At 44.3% G+C, this 24,423-nt stretch overlaps 1 protein-coding gene across 7 annotated transcripts in view; it reads left to right on the forward strand.

Moving 5' to 3' along the window:
* FER1L6 (fer-1 like family member 6) overlaps positions 1-24,423 on the forward strand; it is a 175,416-nt gene that overhangs the window by 63,005 nt on the left and 87,988 nt on the right. For 6 of the 7 annotated variants that reach the window (XM_086335488.1, XM_086335491.1, XM_086335487.1 and 3 more), the window contains 7 exons: positions 1,482-1,834; positions 5,643-5,751; positions 6,639-6,822; positions 12,833-12,953; positions 14,515-14,615; positions 20,174-20,264; positions 23,362-23,481. In XM_086335488.1, coding sequence (XP_086191614.1) covers positions 1,482-1,834; positions 5,643-5,751; positions 6,639-6,822; positions 12,833-12,953; positions 14,515-14,615; positions 20,174-20,264; positions 23,362-23,481 — 1,079 coding nt within the window. Of the gene's footprint in view, positions 1-1,481; positions 1,835-5,109; positions 5,328-5,642; positions 5,752-6,638; positions 6,823-12,832; positions 12,954-14,514; positions 14,616-20,173; positions 20,265-23,361; positions 23,482-24,423 lie in introns of those variants that run through there. The other variant, XM_086335493.1, reaches the window with a different exon arrangement.

Raw genomic sequence — 24,423 nt, forward strand, 5'->3', positions numbered from 1 at the left:
TTTCCCTGGAGGTCCAGCGATTAAGACTCCGAGCTTCCACTGCAGGGGTCCCAGGTTCGATCCCTGGTCCAGGAATGAAGATCCTACATGCTGCAGAAAAGAAAACAAAAGGAACAGTCAGTTGCCAAAGAGATGTTTGCATAGACACTTACATTTTCCCAGATGCTATGGATCAAGAAAGGAAACAATTTATGCCAAGAGTAAGTTAAAATCACCAGGTCTTTTCAGTTCTACGTTTAGAGCACATTTCAGAACATTTACTTCTCTCAATCTCCACTACCATCACACTGGTCCAGGCTATCCATGTCTTGAATTTTAATGTTGAAGGAGTCCTTGAACCAGTGTGCTCACATCCATTCTTAGAACCCTTCACATGGCAGCCAGAGTGAATTTAAAAACACACATCTGAGTAGGTCACATCCTTCCTCAAACTCCTCTAGAATAGTCCCATAATCTCTAGGATAAAGACAGACCCACTCGCTTCTCCACATTCTTCTCACCCGCTCCCTCTCTGGACTCCAGCCGCACTGGCTTTCTCTTCCAGTTCCTTCTGCCTCCAAGCTCCTTTCCAATGCCATATGCTCTCTCCTCTGCCCAGAACCCTCCTCTCTCTGCCTGATTCCTCTTCATGCCACAGCAGCCTGTTTTTTGTCCTTGCAGCACAAGATATAGCTCCTTCATAGCATTTGTAATGTGAATATTTGTTTCATGTTTGTATCTGATTTAATCTCCATTGGGCTCCATGTTTTGTCTCTAAAATGATGCCTGGCACGTGTTAGGAGTCCATAAAAGTTTGATGAATGAAAATGCATGTCAGCATAGTCTTGCTGAAATTATGGACAAGTCTAAACATATACATGGAAGAATGACTAGAAAGAAACATAGCAAAATGCCAATTGTGGTAGCATGTCTTTCTTTCTTTAATTTTATTCTATTTTTGGTTACCATGCATGGGCTTTTCTCTAGTTTTGGAGAGCAGGGGCTATTCTGTAGTTGCGGTGCATGGGCTTCTCATTGCAGTGGCTTCTCTTGGCTGAGCACAGGCTCTAGGCACATTGTGCTATAGCACAATAGCACGTGGGCTCAAAGGTTGTGGTGCATGGGCTCAGTTGTTCTGTGGCATGTGGAATCTTCCCAGACCAGGGATCGAACCAGTGTCCCCTGCATTGCAAGGTGGATTCCTATCCACCGTATCACCAGGTAAGTCCGGGATGTCCTGTTTTGTTTTGTTTTTTGACCGAGCCTCATGACTTGTGGGATCTCAGTTTCCCAACCAGGGATTGAACCTGGACCATGGCAGCAAAAGCCCAGAATCCCAACCAGGAGGCCACCAGGGAACTCCCCATGATGGGATAGTCTGTAAATATTTTCTCTTGTCTTTTCTTTATACTTTACATTTCTAAACAAATGTGCACAACTCTCATCAAGCAGTAACCAGCTTGAAAGCATAACCAGGCAACTAAAGCTTGGGCTCTTTCTAGGCTTCCTGCCCACGTTTGGACCGGCCTGGATTAACCTGTATGGCTCACCCAGGAACCACAGTCTGATGGATGACTACCAGGAACTGAATGAAGGCTTCGGAGAAGGCGTGTCATACCGGGGCAGGATCTTGGTGGAGATTGCTGTGGAGATCCTCTCGGGAGGGGCACAGGAGTCTAAATTCTCCAAGGCGCTCAAGGAGTTCAAGTTGTCTCCGAAGGACAAAGATGGCAAATCTTCCAAAGGCGCGAGTAAAGACAAGGGCGACAAAACTGACGATGGCAAACCCCAGCAGGCTTCAGACAAAACCAACTCAACAGAGGTCGAGGTGGAGCCTTTCGACGTGCCCCCAGAAGTAAGTCTGAGCGCGCTTCCACTGAGACTGTGCCCTGAGCCCAGCGCAGAGACAGCATCTGCCATGGGTCCCCAGAGACCCACAGAGGTGTTGCGCCCCCTGCAAAATGTGTCTTGACTCAGCCCTATATTTCGGGGCTGATCCTCTGCCTTTTCCTGCTCACAACATAGCCATCTGCTCATGTTGCATTCTGTCTGCATCCCCCACCAAACACAGATTCCCATGGACACCAAAGTAAAATAAAATTAAAGCACTCTGGAGGAGCTGTTGGGAGTGGGTGGGCAGGTGATGGACTGAACTCTGTGTGGGGCCTAATTGTGTTTAGCTTTGTTAGCTCAGCATGCATTCTGGATGAGATAATGTGGGATGAGGGATGAAGAGGAGGAAGAGTGGGTGACAAGCAGGGACACAAGGAACCGAGACACCTGTTCCCCGGCCCCACGCATGTGGGGAAGTCACCACTGGAGGGAATGGTTATCATTGCTTGTGACTCAGCAAACAGCAGAGTAGCGTCTTCTGGCCCAGTTCTGTGTTAGGGGTGAGAGGTTTGGGACCCCAAGAGGAACATAAACCGTGACTAAGCTCTCAGTCTTTAAGTTCAGTAATAGTGCTTTGTGACTGCAAATGAAGGCATTTTATATTTTGGTGGGTAGATTATAGCTTGATTCTGCCTCTGGGAGGGTGTTTCTCAGGTCAGCCAGACTCTAATTTCAGATGAGGAAGGGATGGGGTGCCTGGTCTCCCAGAGCTGTCCATTCCCGGTAGAGACTAGAACACACAGAAGGATTTTTAGTATGTGGGTCAACTTAGCCTTGGAAGAGCCACTTAATTTTACTGCTGGGATTTAATAAATCTGGCTTCTGCCAGAGTGGATGATCCAAAAGAGAGCAAGGCAGAGACTGCAATGTCTTTTTTGCCCAAATCCATGGAAATCACACAGATATTTATGCCACATTCTAACTGTTAGAAATGAGCCACATGTCCAGCCCACATTGAAATAGGGTTGGGGAATGAATGAGGCTTCACCTTTTAAGGGGAGGCTTTTCCAAGAATTTGTGGACATAACTTAAAACTACCACACTACAGCTTCTGCCTTCCCCAGAGCCTCAGTAGCTCAGAGCTTGCCCTTACTAACATGATAATATCTATTTTTTTGTAGCATCTTCTTGTTCAGCTCTCCAGGTTCCCGCAGCTCTAATTTCCCTTGCTGCAGCCTTGCTCTCATTGTGAATCTGGACAAATGAGGTCCTATAATGCTGGCTTTTTAAACTCATTGTCATCATCACCATCAAAGCTTATCTCCCTTCTGTCAAACCTTGTGTTCATCTTTATTATTTTTCAAATTTATTTTTATTTTTTCTTGGTATATAACTGCTTTACAGTGTGTTAGTTTCTGCTGTACAACATTATGAATCAGCTGTAAGGATACATATATCTCCTCCCTCTCGAGCCTCCCTCCCATTCTTGCCCATCCCACCCCTCTAGGTCATCACAGAGCGCAGAGCTGAGCCCCCTGTGCTCTACAACTGCTTCCTGCTTGCTAGCTATTCTGCACATGGTAGTATATATATGTGTCAGTGCTACTCTCTCACTTTGTCTCATCCTCCTCTTCTCCCATGTCCAGAAGTCCATTCTCTATATCCGCATCTCTATTCCTGCCCTGTGTTCCTTTTTAAATCCTCAGCATTGGTAGGAATAAAAATAGAGTCTGACTGCATGAAATTTATGGTAAAGAAGGGGAGATAAGACCTACAAAATAAATGTATAGGAAGTAGAATGTGATAAAGTGCCTTAAGCAGGTAAAGATAAAGTCATATTATCTCCTGGGGTGAGTGCAGTGTAAGGATTAAAATATTGGGCTCCCAAATAAGAGAGTTGGGTTTAAGATGTGGCAGTATTGTGCAATGGTTACTGTCTGGTCTCTGGACAAGTATCTGTTTGAGTCTTTGGGCAAGTGATTTAAGCTCCTAGGTTTATTTCCAATAATAACCTCTACTTCATAGGCTTATAATGATGATTTAATGAATTAATACAACAAAGTGCTTATTAGAAAAGAGCCTGACACATAGTAAATGCTCAATTACTATTAATCATGTTTAGTAACTATGAACAGATATCTTACTCTTTCATGAAACTACAGCTTCTCACCTTTAAATGGATAGAATAGAAAGATCCCTCTCATAGGATAGTTACAAGAATTACATGAGATAATACAGGTAAAATTCTTTTTTTAAAACTTGTTTATTTAAAGTGAAAACAATTATTGAGGTATAGTTGATTTACAATACCATGTTATTTTCAGTTGTATAGCATAGTGATCCAGAAATTTTGAATGAAAGATAATTGCTTTACAATGTTATGTTGGTCTCTTCCATACATCAACATGAATCAGCCACAGGTATACATGTGTCCCCGTCCTCTTGAACCTTCTCCCACCTCCCACTCCATCCCACCCCTCTAGGTTGTCGAGAGCACCAGTTGAGCTCCCCATGTCCCACTGGCTATCTGTTTTACATATGGGAGTGTAAAATATGCTACTCTCTCCATATCTGACACACAATAAGAGTTCTGTAAACACTACCATCATCGTTTTTCTAGCTCAGGGCATCAGGGGAGGCTTCCAGAAGAAGAGGCTTCTTCTGGATTGGACTTTGAAGGGTGGATGGGATTAAGACATGAATTATAACCTGTTGAAATACTTATGGTGACTTCACTTATGGCATTGGCGTGTGTAGGCTTTATCCTAGGTACTGCACATGGGTGATCTCATTCCTTCCCCATGTAGGTCCTGCTATGATGCTCATTTCACAGACAAGGAACATGATACCTGGATAGCAGACACGGCTTGCCCAGTCAACGGCTAGGAAGCAGCAGAGTTGGGATTTAAAGAGGGGATCACCTGGCCTTGGAACCTGCAGTCCCTCTTCCAGGCTCCGTGGCCTCCATTCCCTTTGGGTCTCTGAGTGATTTTTAACCTCCTCCCAGAGAGTAAACTTGGCCTCAGGAAGGCGTGATAAGGGGCTGGCTTACAGCCAAGGGACACAGTGGTGGCAGGCGGGAGCGGCACGTGCTGTGACTAAGAGTCAGCATCTGGCCCCACCCTGTCCCACACTTTCTGGTCAATAGAAACATTTCCTGCTGATGCCAGCAGCACAGGGGGCTTGTGTGTGAAGAAAGAGTCTCAAAAAGAGAGAAGGGGACTTCCCTGGTAGTCCAGTGCTTAAGACTCTGTGCTCCCAATGCAGGACGCATGGCTTCGATCCCTGATTGAGGGGACCAAGATCCCTCGTGGCCGGAAAAAAAGAGAGAGAGAGAGAAAGAGACAGAGTTAAGAGCTCTTGATTGAATGGGGCTCTTAGCCTCTGAAACTACAGCTGCTGTATTTCCTTCAATGAACCTTACTGCTGTTTCCGTTGGGCTCAATAAATCCAAGGGTAAAGCCGGAAAGCACAGCATGAAAGCTCCAGCTCATTCAGCCTCCTCACTCAGAAATGTAATGTGTCATCTGGTTTCTGGAACCATCACTCTCTTAACAAGATACATATACCAAGCTTACCTTTAAAATGAAAGGAGATTTGATTGTAAGGTTGAGACTACATCATTGCGAATGGCTGAACTGGGATTTGCAGTGCGTAGGTCCTGGTTCCTGCCAGTCTGATTAGAGTGGAAGTGATGTACCCTATCAGGCTGACACCAAGACTCAGGTTTCTATAAATCACCCTGGACCAGGTTGGCCTCACTGATTCAGTTTCCTCCTACTATAAAAAGATCCAGGGCCGTCTAATGTATTTTTTTTTTCTTTCTATAGATTGTACCAGAAAAACATGAGGAATTTTTACTCTTTGGAGCATTTTTCGAAGCTACCATGATAGACCGGAGGATCGGAGATAAACCCATTAGCTTTGAAGTTTCTATTGGTAAGTGCAGACAAGCACAGTGTCTGGCACATGGCGTGAACTTTATACCTCTTTCTTGAATGAATCAATGTCTTACATGCAGATGGTAGCATTCTGTTGGAGGTTTGTACCTCAGGAAGAAATGAATAACTCCTTGTCCACTCTAGACTCAATATGTAAGGGATAGATTTGTTTTTGTAGTTTTAATTAAAAATATATATATAAATTAAAAATAATAAAAAATTTTTCAGTGCATACCTATGGCTGATTCTTGTTGACGTATGGCAGAAATTAACCCAATATTGTAAAGCAATTATCTTCCAATTAAAAAAAGTTAAAATAAAAAGATTGAGAGTATAGTTTGCATTCAGACAGACTTGGACTACTAATCCTGGTTCCCTGACCCTAGGATCACTTAATTTCTCTTGGTCTCGGTTTCTTCATCTATAAAATGGGAATAGTGATAATTCCTTATGAAGCTATGGCAAGAGTTTAATGAATTAATGCACATGGCATGCTGTGCGTATAATAGATGCTGTTGTTGTAACTTCCAGCAGTCTTCCTGGACTGATGTGCACCTGGGAAAACCACTCCAAGAAAGAGCATTCCATCAGAGAAGGTCTTGATTTACATTTGGGAAGTTTTGGAGCAGAAAAAAATGGAGAAGGAATCCAGTTAATCTGAAACTTAAGTCATTAAAAAAAAAAAAAAAAAGACCTTAAGATGGAAGCTGATGATGGCTTCGTATCATTGCTAATCTTATTTCTTTGATCTGACCATCATCCTGCCTTCATACTGAGAGCTTATTACTCTGCCCTGGGAAGACATAAGCTTGGATCCTTTCTGCCAAGCAGCCTGATTCTACTTATTGACATCTGGCCCTTCTCCCCTTGCTACTGGCTCTACAGGTAATTTTGGGAACCTGATTGATGGAGGGTTGCATCACAGGAGTAGGAAGAAGTCAGCGGACTCAGCTGAAGAAGACACTCTGCCACTGCTGCACGAAGGAGAAGCGGACGCAGCCCATGATGCCGCCATTCCCCTCGTCTCCACCACTCACCCAGAGAAGCCACTCGTGACAGAAGGGAACAGGTAGGAGACGCAGCTTCCCTGATGGCTCAGGAAGTAAATGCAATGCAGGAGATGTAGGTTTGATCCCTGGGTTGGGAAGATCCCCTGCAGAAGGGAATGGCAACCCACTCCAATATTCTTGCCTAGAGAATTTCATGGACAGAGGAGCTTGCTGGGTTACAGTCCAGGGGGTCGCAGAGAGTTGGACACGACTGAAGTGACTGAGCACACACGCACAGGAGCCCCAGGAGGCGAGAGTAGCCAGGATTTCTGACTGTGGAAATGTGACCCATTTCCATGACCGTTTGATTCAGTTCTTCCCTAAAACTAGAAACATTCTGTATCTTAGTTATGGGTGCAAGGTACAGGCTAGACCGACAGGATAACTGCCACTCTCCTGAATTCTCGTGTTGACAACTCTCCAAATGACACATCCAGTTAATTCATTCAAGGACAGAGTGATGACGATGGTTCTTATGACCATATCTGAAGCTCCCTTTATCCTATAACTTTGAAGCATAACAATATAGGAAGGTCAGAAGTTAAATTTCCACCCCAAATCCTATCAACAGTTTTTATAGTCATTTGAACACAATGTAAATTCAACTTGGTGGAATTATTAATTACATCATTTCTTATCTTATTTTGGACGCAAACTGAAGAACTCAGAAATGATTCTTAACCATGAAAAAAGACCATTTCAGAAAACAACTGGGGCTCCTACATGCACCCTTACCGATCTTTAACCCACATGACATTTCAACATGCAAAGAGAAGTGAAATTATAGAACTTTGTCTTAAGACAGTGATGTCAACCAAGTGGCTTATGAGAAAGGAAAGCCGCATGCAGTGAGAGTCTTCTGTGTTCTGAGCTTTGTGCTAGGAGTAAAAAAAATATGATCTCACGGGATTGTCGTAAGAGAAGATTGCTCATTACATGTCAAGGGATTGAAATCACATTGCTAGTTCTCATTAGTCTACTCTTCTCAATCTAGACAGTGTCTCTGGGCGTGAACCCATGGCTTAGTGACCACTGTTAGAATCACAAGAACTCTCACATCTATTTTCCCAGATGGCCTTCCTGAGCAGCAGATCCAAACACCTCTACTTGGGGGTCCCCAAGCTAGTCATCAGACTCATTGTCTTCACAGGCAACTTTTCCCCTTTTCCTGTCTTTCCCATCTCAGAGACTGGTCCTGCCACTCACTGCATTCTCAGCCACAAATTGGAAATCTGTCAATTGTTCTCTTTTCCCTTCCTACCCACATCCAGTCAGTGATGAAGTCTGGTTAATTCTAGTTCTCAAGTGTGTTCCCTACTGCCATTTCTTTAATTTAGTCAATTGGTATCTTTGGCGTAAGTTATTTTAAACACCTCTTACTTGGCTTGGACCTGCATCAAGGAAATCACCAAACTATCCATCTGAACTCCCCACTCCCCAGTTTGACATTATCCATTGGCTGCTTGTGGTTTTTAAAAAATAAATAAATAATTAATTTTTGGCATTGCTGGGTCTTTTGTTGCTGTACACAGGCTTTCTCTAGTTGCAACAAGCAGGCTTTGCTCTCTAGTTGAGGTTTGAGGGCTTCTGGTTGCAGTGGCTTCTCTTGTTGTGGAGTATAGGCTCTAGGGCATGCGGGCTTCATTAGTTGTGACTCGAAGCTTCTAGAGTGTGGACTCAGTAGTTGTCGCACGTGGGCTCGGTTGCCTGGTGGCATGTGAAATCTTCCCAGACCAGGCATCAAACCTGTGCCCCCTTCATTGGCAGGCAGATTCCTAACCATTGGACCACCAGGGAAGTCCTGCCTATGCCTTTCAGGCTTAATCTCAGGGGCCATATTTTGTTGATTTGATCCCCATCCACTTCTTTACAATAAACTCCAGCCATTCCCCAAATTCCACCAGTTCTCCAGTGCCATTCCCCAGACGAATCCTGCTGTTTGCTCCATGTGGACCTTGGAACACGCTCTTGCCTCTGCCAGGCAATAAGCGCCATCCTCAGAGTGGCTAGCTCCCATTACCTTTCAAGAGTAAATTCAAGTTCCCTTCCCTGAATCCCAAGGCTGATTTGGACTTCTCCACTGAGCTCCATCAAACACTGTTCACGCTGCATTCACCTGTTTTTATTCGTCTGTCTCTCTATCAGATGGTGAGCAGTCAGAGGGCAAAGGACTGTGTCTTGCTCACCTTTGTATCTGCTCATCTCCGCACCAGGCATGTAGTAGATACTCGTACCTGTTTTTGAATGAGCTAAGGAAGTGCTATAACCGAGTTGGGTACCAGATACCATGGGGGAAGAGAGTGGGAGGGGGAGGAGGTGAAGAGTTGGCAAAGGTCACAAAAGGGTGACACCCTAAAGAGCGAGGATGAGTTTAAGGATGGAAAGCGATTGTCTGGGACAAAGTAGGAAGGAGTAAGTGAAAATAACCCTGGATGCATGTCCTCTCATTTCTGGGCATGGCTGCACATTTTCTAAATCCTGTCTCTCCCATGGACCACCTTCTTTGGGGTCTTTTTTGGCCCCCTGGCAGCCATGCTTGATGGCCCATCCTCCCTTACATGCACCAAAAAGGACCCCAAACTTCCCCATCCTTTAATGGTTTTTCTGTCCAGTGTCAAACCTGAGGACATCACTGAGCAGGATCTGCAGCTCTGGGAGGCTTTTCTGAGGCTCTCAGTGGTACTCTGCATCCTTCTCTGGGACCAGGCAGTGAAAACATCCCCACCTTGTTAGACTAGCCCATTGCTGATAGTGATGGTAATATCAGGAGATGTAGTATGGGAAGGGTTTAAAGGAGATGAGAGTGCTACAGAATCCTTCAGCGGGCCACACATCGGTACTAACTGGCTCACTCAAAGAGACCAAATTAAGTCATGCTGATGTTTGGGGGTTTTCTGTATATTCCTGTCACTATATTGAAGCTCTGTCCACATAGTGGTAAGCCAAGAATGGCAGCATCTGAATTAGAAGGTTTTATAATAGAATATACCCCAACACACTTGGGCATGCCCACACACACATATGCCTATGCACTCACAGTGTCCACACCCATGAGCACACATACACACATGTACAAACACACACATACAACTTATTTGTCTGTTGCCTCCATTGAAATACCACCTTATAAGGAGTGGTTTAGCCTGACTCTTGAAACATCACCTTGGATTTGCTCTGGGCTTTCCAGTTTTCTAAAGCATGTGCATTTACATATAATTTACATATGGGGCTGGAGTGCAAGAATGAGACTGGAGCACAAGCCCAGAGTCAGATTACCATTTGATTCTCAGGGTTCCAGGCCTACCCTTGCCCCGAGTCACAAGGCTGATGGCACATCAGTGCAGCCATTCAAACTGTTAGACGTCTCTTCCTGCTGGCAATGTGGTACCCTCCCATCTGCTGCTCTCCATCTGCATGGTCATTTGCCTGAGAAAAATACTGCATCCTGAGCCCTGTAGATCCAGTAAGATCTGGAGGACCTGGGAGCCAAAGACACAGAGGCTTTGAACACCGTTAGCACAGAATCATCCAGAGCAAAGAAACCTTGGGACAGAGCACAACATCGAGTAGGAATTTATTTAGTTGCAGGATTCTCAGTGCCATAATCTGTTTTTAATTTTTATTTGAGTATAATTACTTTTCCTGGAGACTCCCATGGACAGAGAAGCCTGGTGGGCTACAGTCCAAGGGTCACAGAGAGTTGGACATGAGAAGGCAATGGCACCCCACTCCAGTACTCTTGCCTGGAAAATCCCATGGACGGAGGAGCCTGGTGGGCTGCAGTCCATGGGATTGCTAAGAGTTGGACACGACTGAGCGACTTCACTTTCACTTTTCACTTTCATGCCTTGGAGAAGGAAATGGCAACCCACTCCAGTGTTCTTGCCTGGAGAATCCCAGGGATGGCGGGGCCTGGTGGGCTGCCGTCTATGGGGTCGCACAGAGTCGGACACGACTGAAATGACTTAGCAGAAGCGACTTCACACACACGTAGTTGCTTTACAATGTTGGGTTAGTTTCTTCCATGTAGAAAAGTAAATTAGTTATACGTATACATATATCTTCTCCTTTTAAGATTTCCTCCCACTCTGCTCAATGTGATGTGGCAGCCTGTATGAGACAGGGGTTGGGGGGAGAATGGATCCATGTATATGTGTGACTGAGTCCCTTCACTGTTCACCTGAAACTATCACAACTTTGTTAATTGCTTTGTGCTAAGTTATTTCAGTTGTGTCCAACTCCTTGCAGCTCTGTGGACTGTGGCCTCCAGGCTCCTCTGTCCGTGCAACTCTCCGGGCAAGAATACTGGAGTGGGTTGCCATGCCCTCCCCCAGGGGATCTTCCCGACCCAGGGATCGAACCCTTGTCTCTTACATCTCCTGCATTGGCAGGCGGGTTCTCTACCACTAGTGCCGCCAATACAAAATAAAAAGTTCAAAAGGAAAAATAAAGATTTCTTTCCTACTTGTGTCATCACAGAGCACTGGGTAGAGTTCCCTGTGCTATTCGGTAAGTTGTGATCAATTACCTATTTTGTACAAAATAGTGTATATATGTCGGTCCCAGTCTCCCGGTTCATCTCACCCCTGCTTCCCTCATCAGTATCCAGGAGTTTGTTCTCTACGTTTATGTCTATTTCTGCTTTGCAAATATATTCATCTCTGTCAATTCTAGACTCCACATATGAGCCCTATTATACGACATTTGTTTTTCTCAGTGCCATCATTTTTAACAAGATAAAGGAAAGAGCAGTTTCTGACCTTCCTTATTTGTTAAGTTTTATTTTGTTCCCGTGCTGTAATCGTAACCTCAGTTTCTGCCAAGGACTTATTTGGCTTCTCTTCTGAATGGTTGCCTGCTGGTTTGTTTTCTGCAGAACAGACCACAGAGCATCTTTGCTAACTTTATGGCCTCTAGAAGAGACTTAGGTTGGAGAGCTAAAAAGAACAACCATGCGTTCTTTCAGGCTGAAGTCCTCTGTAGCTTTTGGAATGAAAACAAAGCTCTCTCTTTCACTTTCCCCCCACCCCAACCTCTAGAAGCTCATGACTCCTAACACTGTCCACATTTATTAGGGCCCCTGTCCAAGCAATGCCCATGACAAGAAATGTGCTCTTGCCTGCATTACATGTTTCTCTTCACACCCAGATGTTTGTGGGAAAATTTCAGGGGGCTGGGGGCAGAGCTAGGTAAGAATATAGCTGTCATTAGGCAGGGAACTTCAACCTTAGGCTACATCTCTCCCATCTTACCTGCTTCCACATCCACATTCTTGGGAACTGAATTCTCCCAGTTAGTCCCTTCTTTTCTGTCTTCAGTCTCATCCTCTGAACTATCTTTTTCTCACCATCATTTAAGCATATCCAACCATCACCATCAACCATTCTCTTTGGCTCCATGTCTCCCCTTCCAGCTACTTTGCTATCTCTCCGGTCCTTTCTTAGTCAAGTGGGTCACCGATCAATATATTATTGGCACTAATGCCCAGCAACAACCAACATTGGATGGATGGATGGATGGATGGCAGCCATGGAATGTTGGAGTTGAGTTTGAAGCACATGACTTCATCCTCATTAATATTATTTTACCTTCTTACAATTCTCTAGTGATTTCAGTTTATAAAATACATTCACCTCTGTTATCTCAGTTGATCCTTACATAGTCAGTTCTTAGTATATAGATTTAAAGGGAAAGGAAAATGTTAGTTTTTCTCCCTTCTCTCAATTAGAAAGAGAATTTTTCCTTGAAGAGGGCTTGCCAATTGAATCCTGCCTTCTGGTGCTCATTCTAAGCTTTGCCCTGGGTCAGAGTGGTAGCCATTACTACCTCTTCATTGTAGCCATATGGCTGTTCATTGCTTAGTGTTCATAGGTCCCCAAATAGAGGCTAAGGGTGGCATTACTAATGTGACTATTTTATCACCATCCTTTCCCCAGTCCACCCAGGATGTATGAAACATGAACATGTGACCGGAATTGCCTGAAAAACACTGATTGCCAACTAACTTCCAGACCTAATGTATTTTCCCAGGAATTACAACTATTTGCCATTTGAGGCCAAGAAGCCCTGTGTCTACTTTGTCAGTTCTTGGGGAGACCAGACGTTTAGGCTGCATTGGTCCAACGTGCTGGAGAAGATGGCAGACCTCCTGGTAGGTGACTCTGATGGGTGATGGATTCAAATATTGGGAAGCTGGAGGCAAAGGGGATCTTTTCCCACTCAGAAGAGGGTCTTGGCCTCAGTTCAAATACCAAAGAATTGAGGCCTCTGCATTTGGATGACGCATGGCTCCTGCCATGTGAACCCAGGGAAATGAGAATACATTTTGCAAAATTCCTCACCTTTAAATCAAGCTCTCCAAATTCAAATCCCTGCTCTGCTTCTACCTGTTATAGCACCTAGTATGATCCATGCTAAGTCATTTCAGTCGTGTTCGACTCTTTGTGACCCTGTGGACTGTAACCCACCAGGCTCCTCTGTCCATGGGATTCTCCAGGCAAGAATACTGGAGTGGGTTGCCATGCCTTCCTCCAGGGGATCTTCCCAACCCAGGGATAGAACTCGCCTCTCTTAAGTCTCCTGCATTGTCAGGTGGGCTCTTTACCGTGAGTACCACCTGGAAGGCCCATAGAACCTAAGGATAGACCATTTTCCTCATCTCCAAAGGTCAGGGGATGGACAGCATTCTCACAAAGTTGACAGATCTTAACTTCAACTAGTATAAAATCCTAAGTCTACCAATGCATGAAAGTGAAAAGTGAAAGGGAAGTCGCTCAGTCGTGTCCGACTCTTACTGATCTCATGAACTGCAGCCTACCAGGCTCCTCTGTCCATGGGATTCTCCAGGCAAGAATATTGGAGTGGGTTGCCATTGCCTGCTCCTAACAGTAGATAATTCCCTCCAAAGTCAAGCCCTGCTACCTCTCTGGTCCTGTCTCTCACAGGCTCCTCTTCCTTACTTTATTCCAAGCACAGTGGTCTCCTTTCAAGTGTCGCAAAGAAACCAAGCTAGCCACCTCCATGCTCTTCCCTCTGCCTGGGCTGCTTTTCCTCATCTTGTTTCTCCAAGGAAGCCCAGTCAGCCTCCATAGCTCAGGTTCGAGCACTTCCTCAGAGAAGCTTTTTGATGTTTTCTCTTACCCTCTCCTATCATATCTTGTTCTTTTCCTTCAGAATTCTTTGAGGAATTGAATGTGTGAAAGTATTCAAAACAGTGTGCATGCGTGCTCAGTTGCTAAGTTGTGTCCAGCTCTTTGTGACCCCATGGTAGCCCACCAGACTCCTCTGTCCGTGGGATTCTCCAGGCAAGAATACTGAAATGGGTTGCCATTTCCTCCTCCAGACATCTTCCTGGCCCAGGGATCGAACTCCTGTCTCCTGCATTGGCAGGCAGATTCTTTACCACGGAGCCACCTGGGAAGCCCATTTAAAATAGTACCTACGTGCAATAAATGTACGCTGTCCCACCCAAGCCCCCGGGGGTAAAGAAAACCAGGGAACATGCTGCTTTGGCATCTTGCACCTTCCCTTTGTGATTCCTCTCACATATCACTTTCCAGCTCACATAACTCACGGACAGTGTCATCTCTTGCCTCTTTCCTTTTCAAAACAAAATATGAGCTGAATATAATTTCTGTGAATGTTAGAATCAGTGTCTCCACGACAGTTTCATTCCCATCTCTCATCCCTCCACCTCTGTGGTTTGTTTTCAGGAAGAAGGTATAGAGGAAGTAAAAGAACTGATTAAGATTTCAGAGGAAGCCCCAGAAGAGAAAATGAAGATGGTGCTCAGTGACTTTATCAGTCAAAGCAGGTACTGGAGGGACAGCTGGCATCTGGGGAGCTGAGCTGTATGGAATCAGCTTTTACTTACCTTAGAAAATAGTCAATTTCACATGCAGTCAAATGAACATTGAGTTGTGTTACATCCATCTTCTTTTGTTCAGTAATTTAGCTGCTGTGGGCTCACTATTGCTTTTTGATACTTTACTAAAACATAAAGCAAAGGAAAAAAAAAGGAAAAGGGAAGAAAAGAAAGACTTACTGCAGAGATTCTTTTTGAAACAAGAAAATTGCTAGCAGTGTTAGTGTCTGGCATGCTTCTTTGCATTTGGTAGGTACTCAGCAACTATTTCGGAGAAGGCAACAGCACCCCACTCCAGTACTCTTGCCTGGAAAATCCCATGGACGGAGGAGTCTGGAAGGCTGCAGTCCATGGGGTCGCTGAGGGTCGGACATGACTGAGCGACTTCACTTTCACTTTTCACTTTCGTGCATTGGAGAAGGAAATGGCAACCCACTCCAGTGTTCTTGCCTGGAGAATCCCAGGGACAGGGGAGCCTGGTGGGCTGCCGTCTATGGGGTCGCACAGAGTCGGACACGACTGAAGCGACTTAGCAGCAGCAGTAGCAGCAGCAGCAGCAATTATTTGGGCTTCCCAGGTGGCACTAGTAAGAAAGAATCCACCTGCCAATGCAGGAGACTTAAGAGATGTGGATTCATAACCTGGCTCAGGAAGGTTCCTTAGAGGAGGGCATGGCAACTCACTTCAGTATGCTTGCCTGGAAAATCCCATGGACAGAGGGGCCTGGTGGGCTAGTCCGGAGAGTTGGACACGACTGAAGCAAGTTAGCACACATGCAACAACTATTTGGCAATTGGCTGCTGGTGGTGGGGATTTAGTTGTTAAGTTGTACTTGAATTTTGTGACCCTATAGACGGCAGCCCATCAGGCTCCTCTGTCCATGGGATTTCTCAGGCAAGAATCCTGGAGTGGGTTGCCATTTCCTTCTCCAGGGGATCTTCCTGACCCAGAGATTGAACCTGCATCTCCTGCACTGCAGATGGATTCTTTACTGCTGACCAACCAGGGATTCCCAGTTAGATGGATAAATTGTATCAAATGCTACTTAACAGAAGTTTTTGTACACTACATTAATAAGCACCAATTAATGACTCTTACTCCAGGAAGTAGACAATATAATAAAAAAATGAGTAGGGTATGTCAGTTACCAATTGCAGAGTAACAAATAACCCTCAAATTTAAGTGACTAAAACATATTTATTATTTCACAGTTTCTTGGGTCAAGAATGTAGATGTGGCTTAGTTGGGTCCTCTGCTCAGAACCTATCCCAGGCTGCACTCAAGGCATTGTCTAAGGCTAGAGTTACCTCGGGGCTCCTCTGGGAAGGACTCACTTCCCAGATCACTCACGTGGTCATTTGCAGAATTCAGTTCTTTATAAACTGTTGGATTGAGGAGGATTGAGAACTGCAGCTCCCTGCCAGCTGTTGTTTGGAGGTCATCCTCAATTCCTTGCCATATGGGCCTCTCCACACCACCTCTCACAACGTGGCAACTGACTTCATCAGAGTGTGTGAGACAGAAGAGTCAGAGAGGACATGCCAGTAAGCTGGACATCATGGTCTTTTATTATCTAATCTTGGACGTGACAGCCCATCAGTCTTGATGGGTTCTGTCAGAAACCAATCCCTGGGACTAATGTATATTCAAAGGGGAGGAATCATATGATGCCAAGAACAGCAGGAGGCGGGGATCGTGGGGGCCATCTTAGAGGCTGCCTCCCTTAAAGGAAACACCTTGGATTAACTCTTGAAATGAATCAGTCAATACTCGAGCAAACAGTGAGAATTTGTCATGATAGAATGAATGGAAAAGGAGTGGCATTTCATTTGATGGAAAGAAAAAAACAAATAGACAGCAGATAGCTAAATTCCTGTGTTCTGCTTTGCAAGTTTTGTCTTTTCTAATCTCTCAACTACCCGAGTATTTTTACTTTTTTTTAAAAAAGGAAGAAAGCGGAGAGATAAATACGTGTTTTTTTCTATCTTGATTTCTGTTCTGTTTTTCACAGAAGCAATATGAATCAGTGCTACTCCTGCTGTGAGTTAAGTGCCACCTGCAATTCCCTTGAAGTATCTTTTAAAAGCTTCATGATCATTTTTAGAAATTGTGGGCAAATTAATAGCTGGAAAATTTTTCTGTACTAGGAGGTTGCTTGATGTGATAATCATTCCTTTCTTTTCTGCAAGTTTTAAACCAACTGAAAAATATACATGAGGGTCAGACAGGGATCAGACATTTGTCTTCTATTTGGTAAATAGGGATTTAAGAAAGCAGTTTGGACCTGAGGTCGAGGACGCTTTGTGGTTCCCCCAACCTGTTGGCAATTGAGCAGCTTGACTTTGGGGCTTCCGCCTAGAAGGACCAGACCACCTGCCATGTGGAAGTGAGGAGCCTGCCCACAGCCCACAGTTGGCGGGCCTAAAAGATGAAGAATGATCAGAGTCAGGAGCCAAAGTCATCTACCCCCATTCTGAGGGGGAAATAAGCTATTTCTCCCCCTGTGCGGAAGGGAGAGAGATTAGAAGCGTTCATCATGTTTCTTAGAGCTGATCCATCCTGGGAGTGGAACAGATTCCTTCTGCCTCTAGGAAAGAAAGGTAGACATGTGACAAGACGCCTTCCTCAAAATAGAATCCTTTTATTTTTCTTAAAAACTAAGAGAAAATGCAATGATTAGTAGGCCCAAAGAGAATCTCTGGCGAAGCTTCAACTGCCACCAGGCAGAGCTTCTGTGTGGGACCCCGAGCTGGGAGGTTTGGCATCTTAACCCCGTTTTGTTCCTTTGTAGCTGATTCTTTTCATCACAAAAGTACTACAGGCTCATCTCACAACGACAACAAAACGCAGGATGGGTAGGGTAAAAATGTTCTCAGTTCTCTCTTCAATCCCGCTCAGAGAGCAGAGTTTGATTGGTCTTTCTGGGTTTTTTCCTGTGCATTTGCAAACATACACATTCATAAGAATGCTCTATTTCTTTACAAATATTGCACTTTGTTCAGCAGCTTGCTTTTTCACTCAACAATGTATCACCAGCATCTTTCTACAGTGGTAACTAATGGTTGACCCCACTGTTTAGTTATGTGATATGTATCATGTAATATTTAACTAGCCCCTGATATTTTTGTTCTGATTTATTTTGCTACTATAAATGGTGCTACAATAAGCATTACTGTATAAACATCTTTTTTTGCAAGAACTTTCAGTTATTTTTAAAGGATAGAATTCTAGTATAATTTTTGGATCAAATTATATGGACATTTATATATTGATAAGTGCTGTCAAATTACCTCCTAAACATTATAATAATTAACACTCTTCTATCGTAATAGAAGAGAGTGACTTTTCCCTCTCGAATATTTTCAATCTTGAATACTATCCAGTTTTTAATAAGTGAAAATGGCATCAATTTTAATTTGCATTTAAATTATTGCTGGTGAGGGCAATATCTTATTTTCCACGTTTAAAGCCATTTCTAGTTCATCGCACTCATAACCTTTTTCTACTGAGCACATTTTAAACTTCATCTCTCAAAGTGTTACTGTTCAGTCCTTTGTATATTTTAAAAAATATAAGGACATAGCTCAGTTTTGAAACTAAAATATTTGCTTGACATACAACTTTTTAGGAACCTTTTGGTATGTGTTAAATTTGTAAAATAAAGGAATTGCAAAATAACTGCATTATTTTGGGTTTGCTCTTATGAACTTGTATCAGTTCAGTTCAGTTCAGTTGCTCAGTCATGTCTGACTCTTTGCGATCCCATGAACCGCAGCATGGCAGGCCTCCCTGTCCATCACCAACTCCCAGAGTCCACCCAAACTCATGTCCATTGAGTCGGTGATGCAATCCAACCATCTCATCCTCTGTCATCCCCTTCTCCTCCTGCCTTCAATCCCTTCCAGCATCAGGGTCTTTTCAAATGAGTCAGCTCTTCTCATCAGATGGCCAAAATATTGGAGTTTCAGCTTCAACATCAGCCCCTCCAATGAACACCCAGGACTGATCTCCTTTACGATGGACTGGCTGGATCTTCTTGCAGTCCAAGGGACTCTCAAGAGTCTTCTCCAACACCACAGTTCAAAAGCATCAATTCTTCAACGCTCAGCCTTCTTTATAGTCCAACTCTCACATCCATAAATGACCATTGGAAAAACCATAGCCTTGACTAGATGGACCTTTGTTGGCAAAGTAATGTCTCTGCTTTTTATTATGCTGTCTAGGTTGGTCATAACTTTTCTTCCAAGGAGTAAGCGTCTTTTAATTTCATGGCTGCAGTCACCATCTGCAGTGATTTTGGAGCCCCCAAAAATAAAGTCTGACACTGTTTCCACTGTTTCCCTATCTATTTGTCATGAAGTGATGGGACCAGATGCCATGATCTTCGTTTTCCTAATGTTGAGCTTTAAGCCAACTTTTTCAGTCTCCTCTTTCACTTTCATCAAGAGGCTTTTTAGTTCCTCTTCACTTTCTGCCATAAGGGTGGTGTCATCTGTATATCTGAGGTTATTGAGATTTCTCCCAGCAATCTTGATTCCAGCTTGTGTTTCTTCCAGTCCAGCATTTCTCATGATGTACTCTGCATAGAAGTTAAATAAGCAGGGTGACAATATACAGCTTTGATGTATTCCTTTTCCTATTTGGAACCAGTCTGTTGTTCCACGTCTAGTTCTAACTGTTGCTTCCTGACCTGCATACAAATTTCTCAAGAGGCAGGTCAGGTGGTCTGGTATTCCCATCTCTTGAAGAATTTTCCACAGTTTATTGTGATCCACACAGTCAAAGGCTTTGGCATAGTTAATAAAGCAGAAATAGATATTTTTCTGGAACTCTCTTGCTTTTTTGACGATCCAGTGGATGTTGGCAATTTGATCTCTGGTTCCTCTGCCTTTTCTAAAACCAGCTTGAACATCTGGAAGTTCACGGTTCATGTATTGCTGAAGCCTGGCTTGGAGAATTTTAAGCATTACTTTATTAGCCTGTGAGATGAGTGCAATTGTGTGGTAGTTTGAGCATTCTTTGGCATTGCCTTTGGGATTGGAATGAAAACTGACCTTCTGCAGTCCTGTGGCCACTGCTGAGTTTCAGCCATCACATTAGGCATATACCAAAAGAAAGTGGAAAAACAAGCATTCCCCAAATCATTATGGGACCTGGACATCAATTCCCATTCTCATTTGTCTCTCAGAAACAGTACAGGGACTTCCCTGGTGGTCCGGTGGTTAAGACTCCAAACTCCCAATGTAGGGCACCCAGGTTTGATCCCTGGTCAGGGAACTAGATCCCATATGCCACAACTAAGACCCAGCACAGCCAAATAAATAACTAACTCTTTTAAATAAAGAAAAGAAACGTTAGTGCATCATTGCTTAATCCTAGTTAAAAAAACCTTGGCTCCGTGGCTTCCTCAGCTTTCCCACTGCATTGTGGAAAGTATACTTGCAAATCTCTGGAATTTTAGAAATGAATTTTCACTAGGTTTGAAAATTGTTTTTCTTCTCTTCTAGTGCCTTTATCTCTGAAGCAGAAAAGAAGCCTAAGATGTTGAACCAAACCAATTTAGATAAGAAACGACTTACGCTCTGTTGGCAGGAGCTGGTATGTGAAAATCTATTTATACTTGGGAAGCACTAAAACATGTGCTTTAAAAATAAGCCTCGTAGATGAAGCATAGGTCATAGACCACATGAGGATAAGGTTCTAAGGGTTATATGTTTGTGTGATATAGAGGAATGAGTGGAAAGGGAATAAGCAGATGAATGCGCTGGAGAAGAGCTAGCATGTATTGAATGTTTGTAAGATTGAGCTAGAAGCCCACCAGCGCTACATTCTATTCTGATGTAGGGCTTGTTCATTTTTTGGCATTTGTATCTTGTCAGAGGCTGTGGACTCTTGCACCTAACCTTCTGCCTCCTGAGCTGAGAGACAAAAAGAAATAACTAGGCTTCCTCCCCTCCATGTCCTCCCTTTACTACGTATGAAAAGCTGTGAGCCCTGCCTGAGGGCAGGGTTGGGCGGTGGCTGGTCCCTCTCTGCGTCCTGTGAACCCTGCACAGTGCTGGGTGCCTGGGAGTCACTCAGTCCCTGTTGAATGAGTGACAACTGGGAACTGCCAGGCCAAGTCAGACCCTGATTATTTCTGCTTGAAACTTCAGCTCCAGCTGTGGCAGCAAGGAGTGTCTTGTATGAAGTCATGATAATTCTGCAAAATGAAATTCCTCAGTGTCAGGGAGCTCAGTTTGGTGCTTTATGATGACCTAGAGGGGTGGAATGGGGTGGGAGAGAGGTTCAAGAGGCAAGAGATACATGTATACATACGGATGATTCTCGCTGTTGTATAGCAGAAACTAATACAACATTGCAAAGCAGTTATCCTCCAGTTTACAAAAAACCCGACTCTGTTTGGCCAGGGACATTTTAAAGATGTGAATGGGGCCTGGAGAGATGAACCACTTTTTTTTTAAGGTCATAGCTAGTTAAGTATACTCCAGAGACTAAAGCTTGAGTCTCTGAACACTTGACTCATCCATCTTTCCAGAATAATAAATGGTTTGTGTTCTCCCCTACTCCTGGGGAGACCAGACTCCCACCATATATAAAATCTTCTTCCTACTCATTTCTTCCTCAGCACCTGTGACTGCCCCTCCCTGCCTCTGGAATAGCCATCCCCTATGTATCACCCGCCGAGCTCTCTTGTTTTCTGTGTCCAGCAGTCCTTGTCCTGAACAAGCCCACCATGTCAGTACCTTTTGGTGGCTCGGCTCTTTCCCCACCTCCAGGCCTGTGTTTCCAGCCTCTGAGTGGACACGTCAACTGCTGCCTCATTGCCCCTCTGACCCAACATACCCAACTCAGCCCATTATCTTCCCACCTAAGCTTATTCCCCATCCTGTATTGGTATCACCAGCCTTCCCTGTTGCTCTAGTCAGAAGCCTAAGAATCAAGTTTGAACCCTATGCTGCTGCTGCTGCTGCTAAGTCGCTTCAGTTGTGTCCGACTCTGTGCGACCCCATGGACTTCAGCCTACTAGGCTTCTCCGTCCATGGGATTCTCCAGGCAAGAACACTGGAGTGGGTTGCCATTTCCTTCTCCAATGCATGAAAGTGGAAAGTGAAAGTGAAGTCGCTCAGTCATGTCCGACTCTTAGCGACCCCATGGACTGCAGCCTACCAGGCTCCTCCATCCATGGGATTTTCCAGGCAACAGTAGTTGAACCCTATACCTCACCCTAAATGGTCAGTTTGACCCCAGGCCAGGCACACGACCTGGCCTTTAAAGACTCTGGCCCTTACTCTATTCTTTATCCCCTGAACCGCTGCCTAACCTGAGTGCCTTAGCATCTCTGGCCTGGACTATTGCAGTCATCTTCCTCCAGTCCACCTTCCAGAATGGTCTCCAAAACACTAACCTGCTTAGATCGGTCTTCATGAAAATATCACTGGGGTCTCTCAGTTGCTCCAATACTTTGGCCACTTGATGTGAAGAGCTGACTCACTGGAAAAGACCCTGATGCTGGGAAAGACTGAGGGCAAAAAGAGAAGGGGGCAGCAGAGGAGGAGATGGTTAGATAGCATCACCATGTTGATGAACATGAATTTGAGCGAACTCTGGGAGATAGTGGAGGACAGAGGAGCCTGGGGTGGGTTACGGTCCATGGGGTCACAAAGAGTCAGACGTGACTCAGGGACTGAACAACAAAAACAGTGCAATTGTTCAAAAGATAAAGGCCAAATTCCTTTGTGCATGACATACAGAGCTGCTCAGCATCTGGGCCCAGCCTAGTCTCCCAATCTTAGCTCCCATTTCTCCCTTCCTATATATCTAAGCAGCAATGATTTTGAACCCCTACTGATTATGTATCTTCATAGGTAGTTGTTCCTTCCATCTGGACTGTCCTTTTTCTTATCATCTGATGAATTGAATGTATTTTTAAAGATTCAGCTAAAATATCATATTTAGCATTATTCATAAAACCTGGCTTTGGCCCCTCTAGTCTCCTGGTGTTTTACACGGTTTAGTTATTTGCATGTATTGCTTTCACCTCACCGACTGTCAAAGCCTCAGGGAAGGGAAAACTGTGTCCTTCCCCTGCCCGAGGCCTTGGCTCCTGGGAGCGCCTGGTCCACAGCAGGCATTCAGGTTCTCTGATCAGGGGCTTCCCAGGTGCCAGGCCCTGGGTGCAGGGAGCACGAGGCTGTAGGTACTTGGTGCTTGTCCCCAGTATATTGACTCATCTGTTCACTCCATAAACATGTATTTAACACCTGCCACGTGCCAGGAACCCCACCAGACACTGACTTCTCTTGGCCTCAGCTTCTCAACTGTCAAATGAAGGTGAAATAATATTCACTCTTTCCATCTTCCTGAAGTGAAAGTGAAAAGTGCTCAGTCAAGTCTGACTCTGCAACCCCATGGACTGTAGCCTGCCAGACTCTGTCCATGGGTTCTCCAGGCAAGAATACTGGAGTGGGTTGCCATGCCCTCCTCCACGGGGTCTTCCCAACCCAGGGATCAAAACCAGGTCTCTTGCATTGTAGGCAGATTCTTTACCATCTGAGCCACCTTCTTTTAACAGGCAGCGTGCAGACCCTGAAACTGCCCTCATGATGGCTCAGTGTGGAGCTTACAAGCACTTTGACTGTGCTTCTTAACCTGATTTCTAGAAAGATCTATACTGACTCTTGTTTTGTTTTAGGAGGCAATAGCCAAGGAAGCCAAGGGGCTCACTCAGCAGCAGAAGAAAAAGTTATCTCTTGAAGAAATGATCCAGACAGCCCAAAACTTTGTGGAAAAAATCCGCTTTCTTGTGGATGAGGTAATCAACTCCATGGGTAAAGCTCATTTGAAAGATTAACCTGAATATGTCTTCCTGGGGGGTTTGAATGTTTGCTAAGGATGAAAGATGGAGCTGTGTTTTCTCTCAAGTTCTGCTGAGCTGAGGAGGCAGTATTCATTTGAAGGGTGAGAAGGGACGTTTTTAAATTAAGTCAAACATGTATGACTTTATGGATTTTTTTTTTTAACGAAGCCTGAGTAGTCAGCAGAAATAAAAAGCACATTCCTAAAACAAAAACAAACAGAAAAAAACCACACTTCTTAGTAGGCTCAAGAAAAGTCAAAATAAGCACAAGAACTTTGATAGATTTTTAACTAAGAAAACTGAAATTGAAGCTCATGTTCAGTAAAAGTTAAAACAAATCTTCTCATTTTAAAGTTAGTTGTAAGCCATTGTTAATCGTCTGTACCCCAATACCAAAAAAAATTTAAGCTTAAAAAAAGAAAAAAATAAGAAGAGCAGGAAAAGGGGGGAAAAAATTAGTTGTAAGTAATATCTTCTGGTGACCACCAGAATGAGCTTTATAAAGTCCTCATATTTACTTCTGTTATAAAAACCAGGTTTCCTGTGGGAAGGTTTCGGGGAGAGGTGCAGGTCTACGGCTTCTGTTGTTCTTGAAAGTTGTTTTTCTTGTTGCAAATCAGTCATTCCCTGGAAGCATAAAAAACCCTGAGACAGTCATTTTGGAATGCAGGAATTTTAATAAGCACCCAGAACGTTTGAAACAGGGCTGTGACTAACCAACCCTGTGGCTGGAAACCCTTCCCATGAGTGTCCCTGTTTCCGTGTCAAGAGAGGAAGGGTACTAGTTACACTCAAGGGTTATGGGGTTAGAAAGAGCATCTGCTTACAGTCCAAGGATGTCAAAAGCTAGTTTATGCCAATACACCTCCCTTTAGTTTTGGAAGCTATGTTGGCTCA

This window comes from Bos grunniens, chromosome 14 (genome assembly GCF_055505025.1).
Source record: "Bos grunniens cultivar Pamir isolate PY7600 chromosome 14, Bosgru_T2T1.0, whole genome shotgun sequence".
NCBI lineage: Eukaryota > Metazoa > Chordata > Mammalia > Artiodactyla > Bovidae > Bos > Bos grunniens.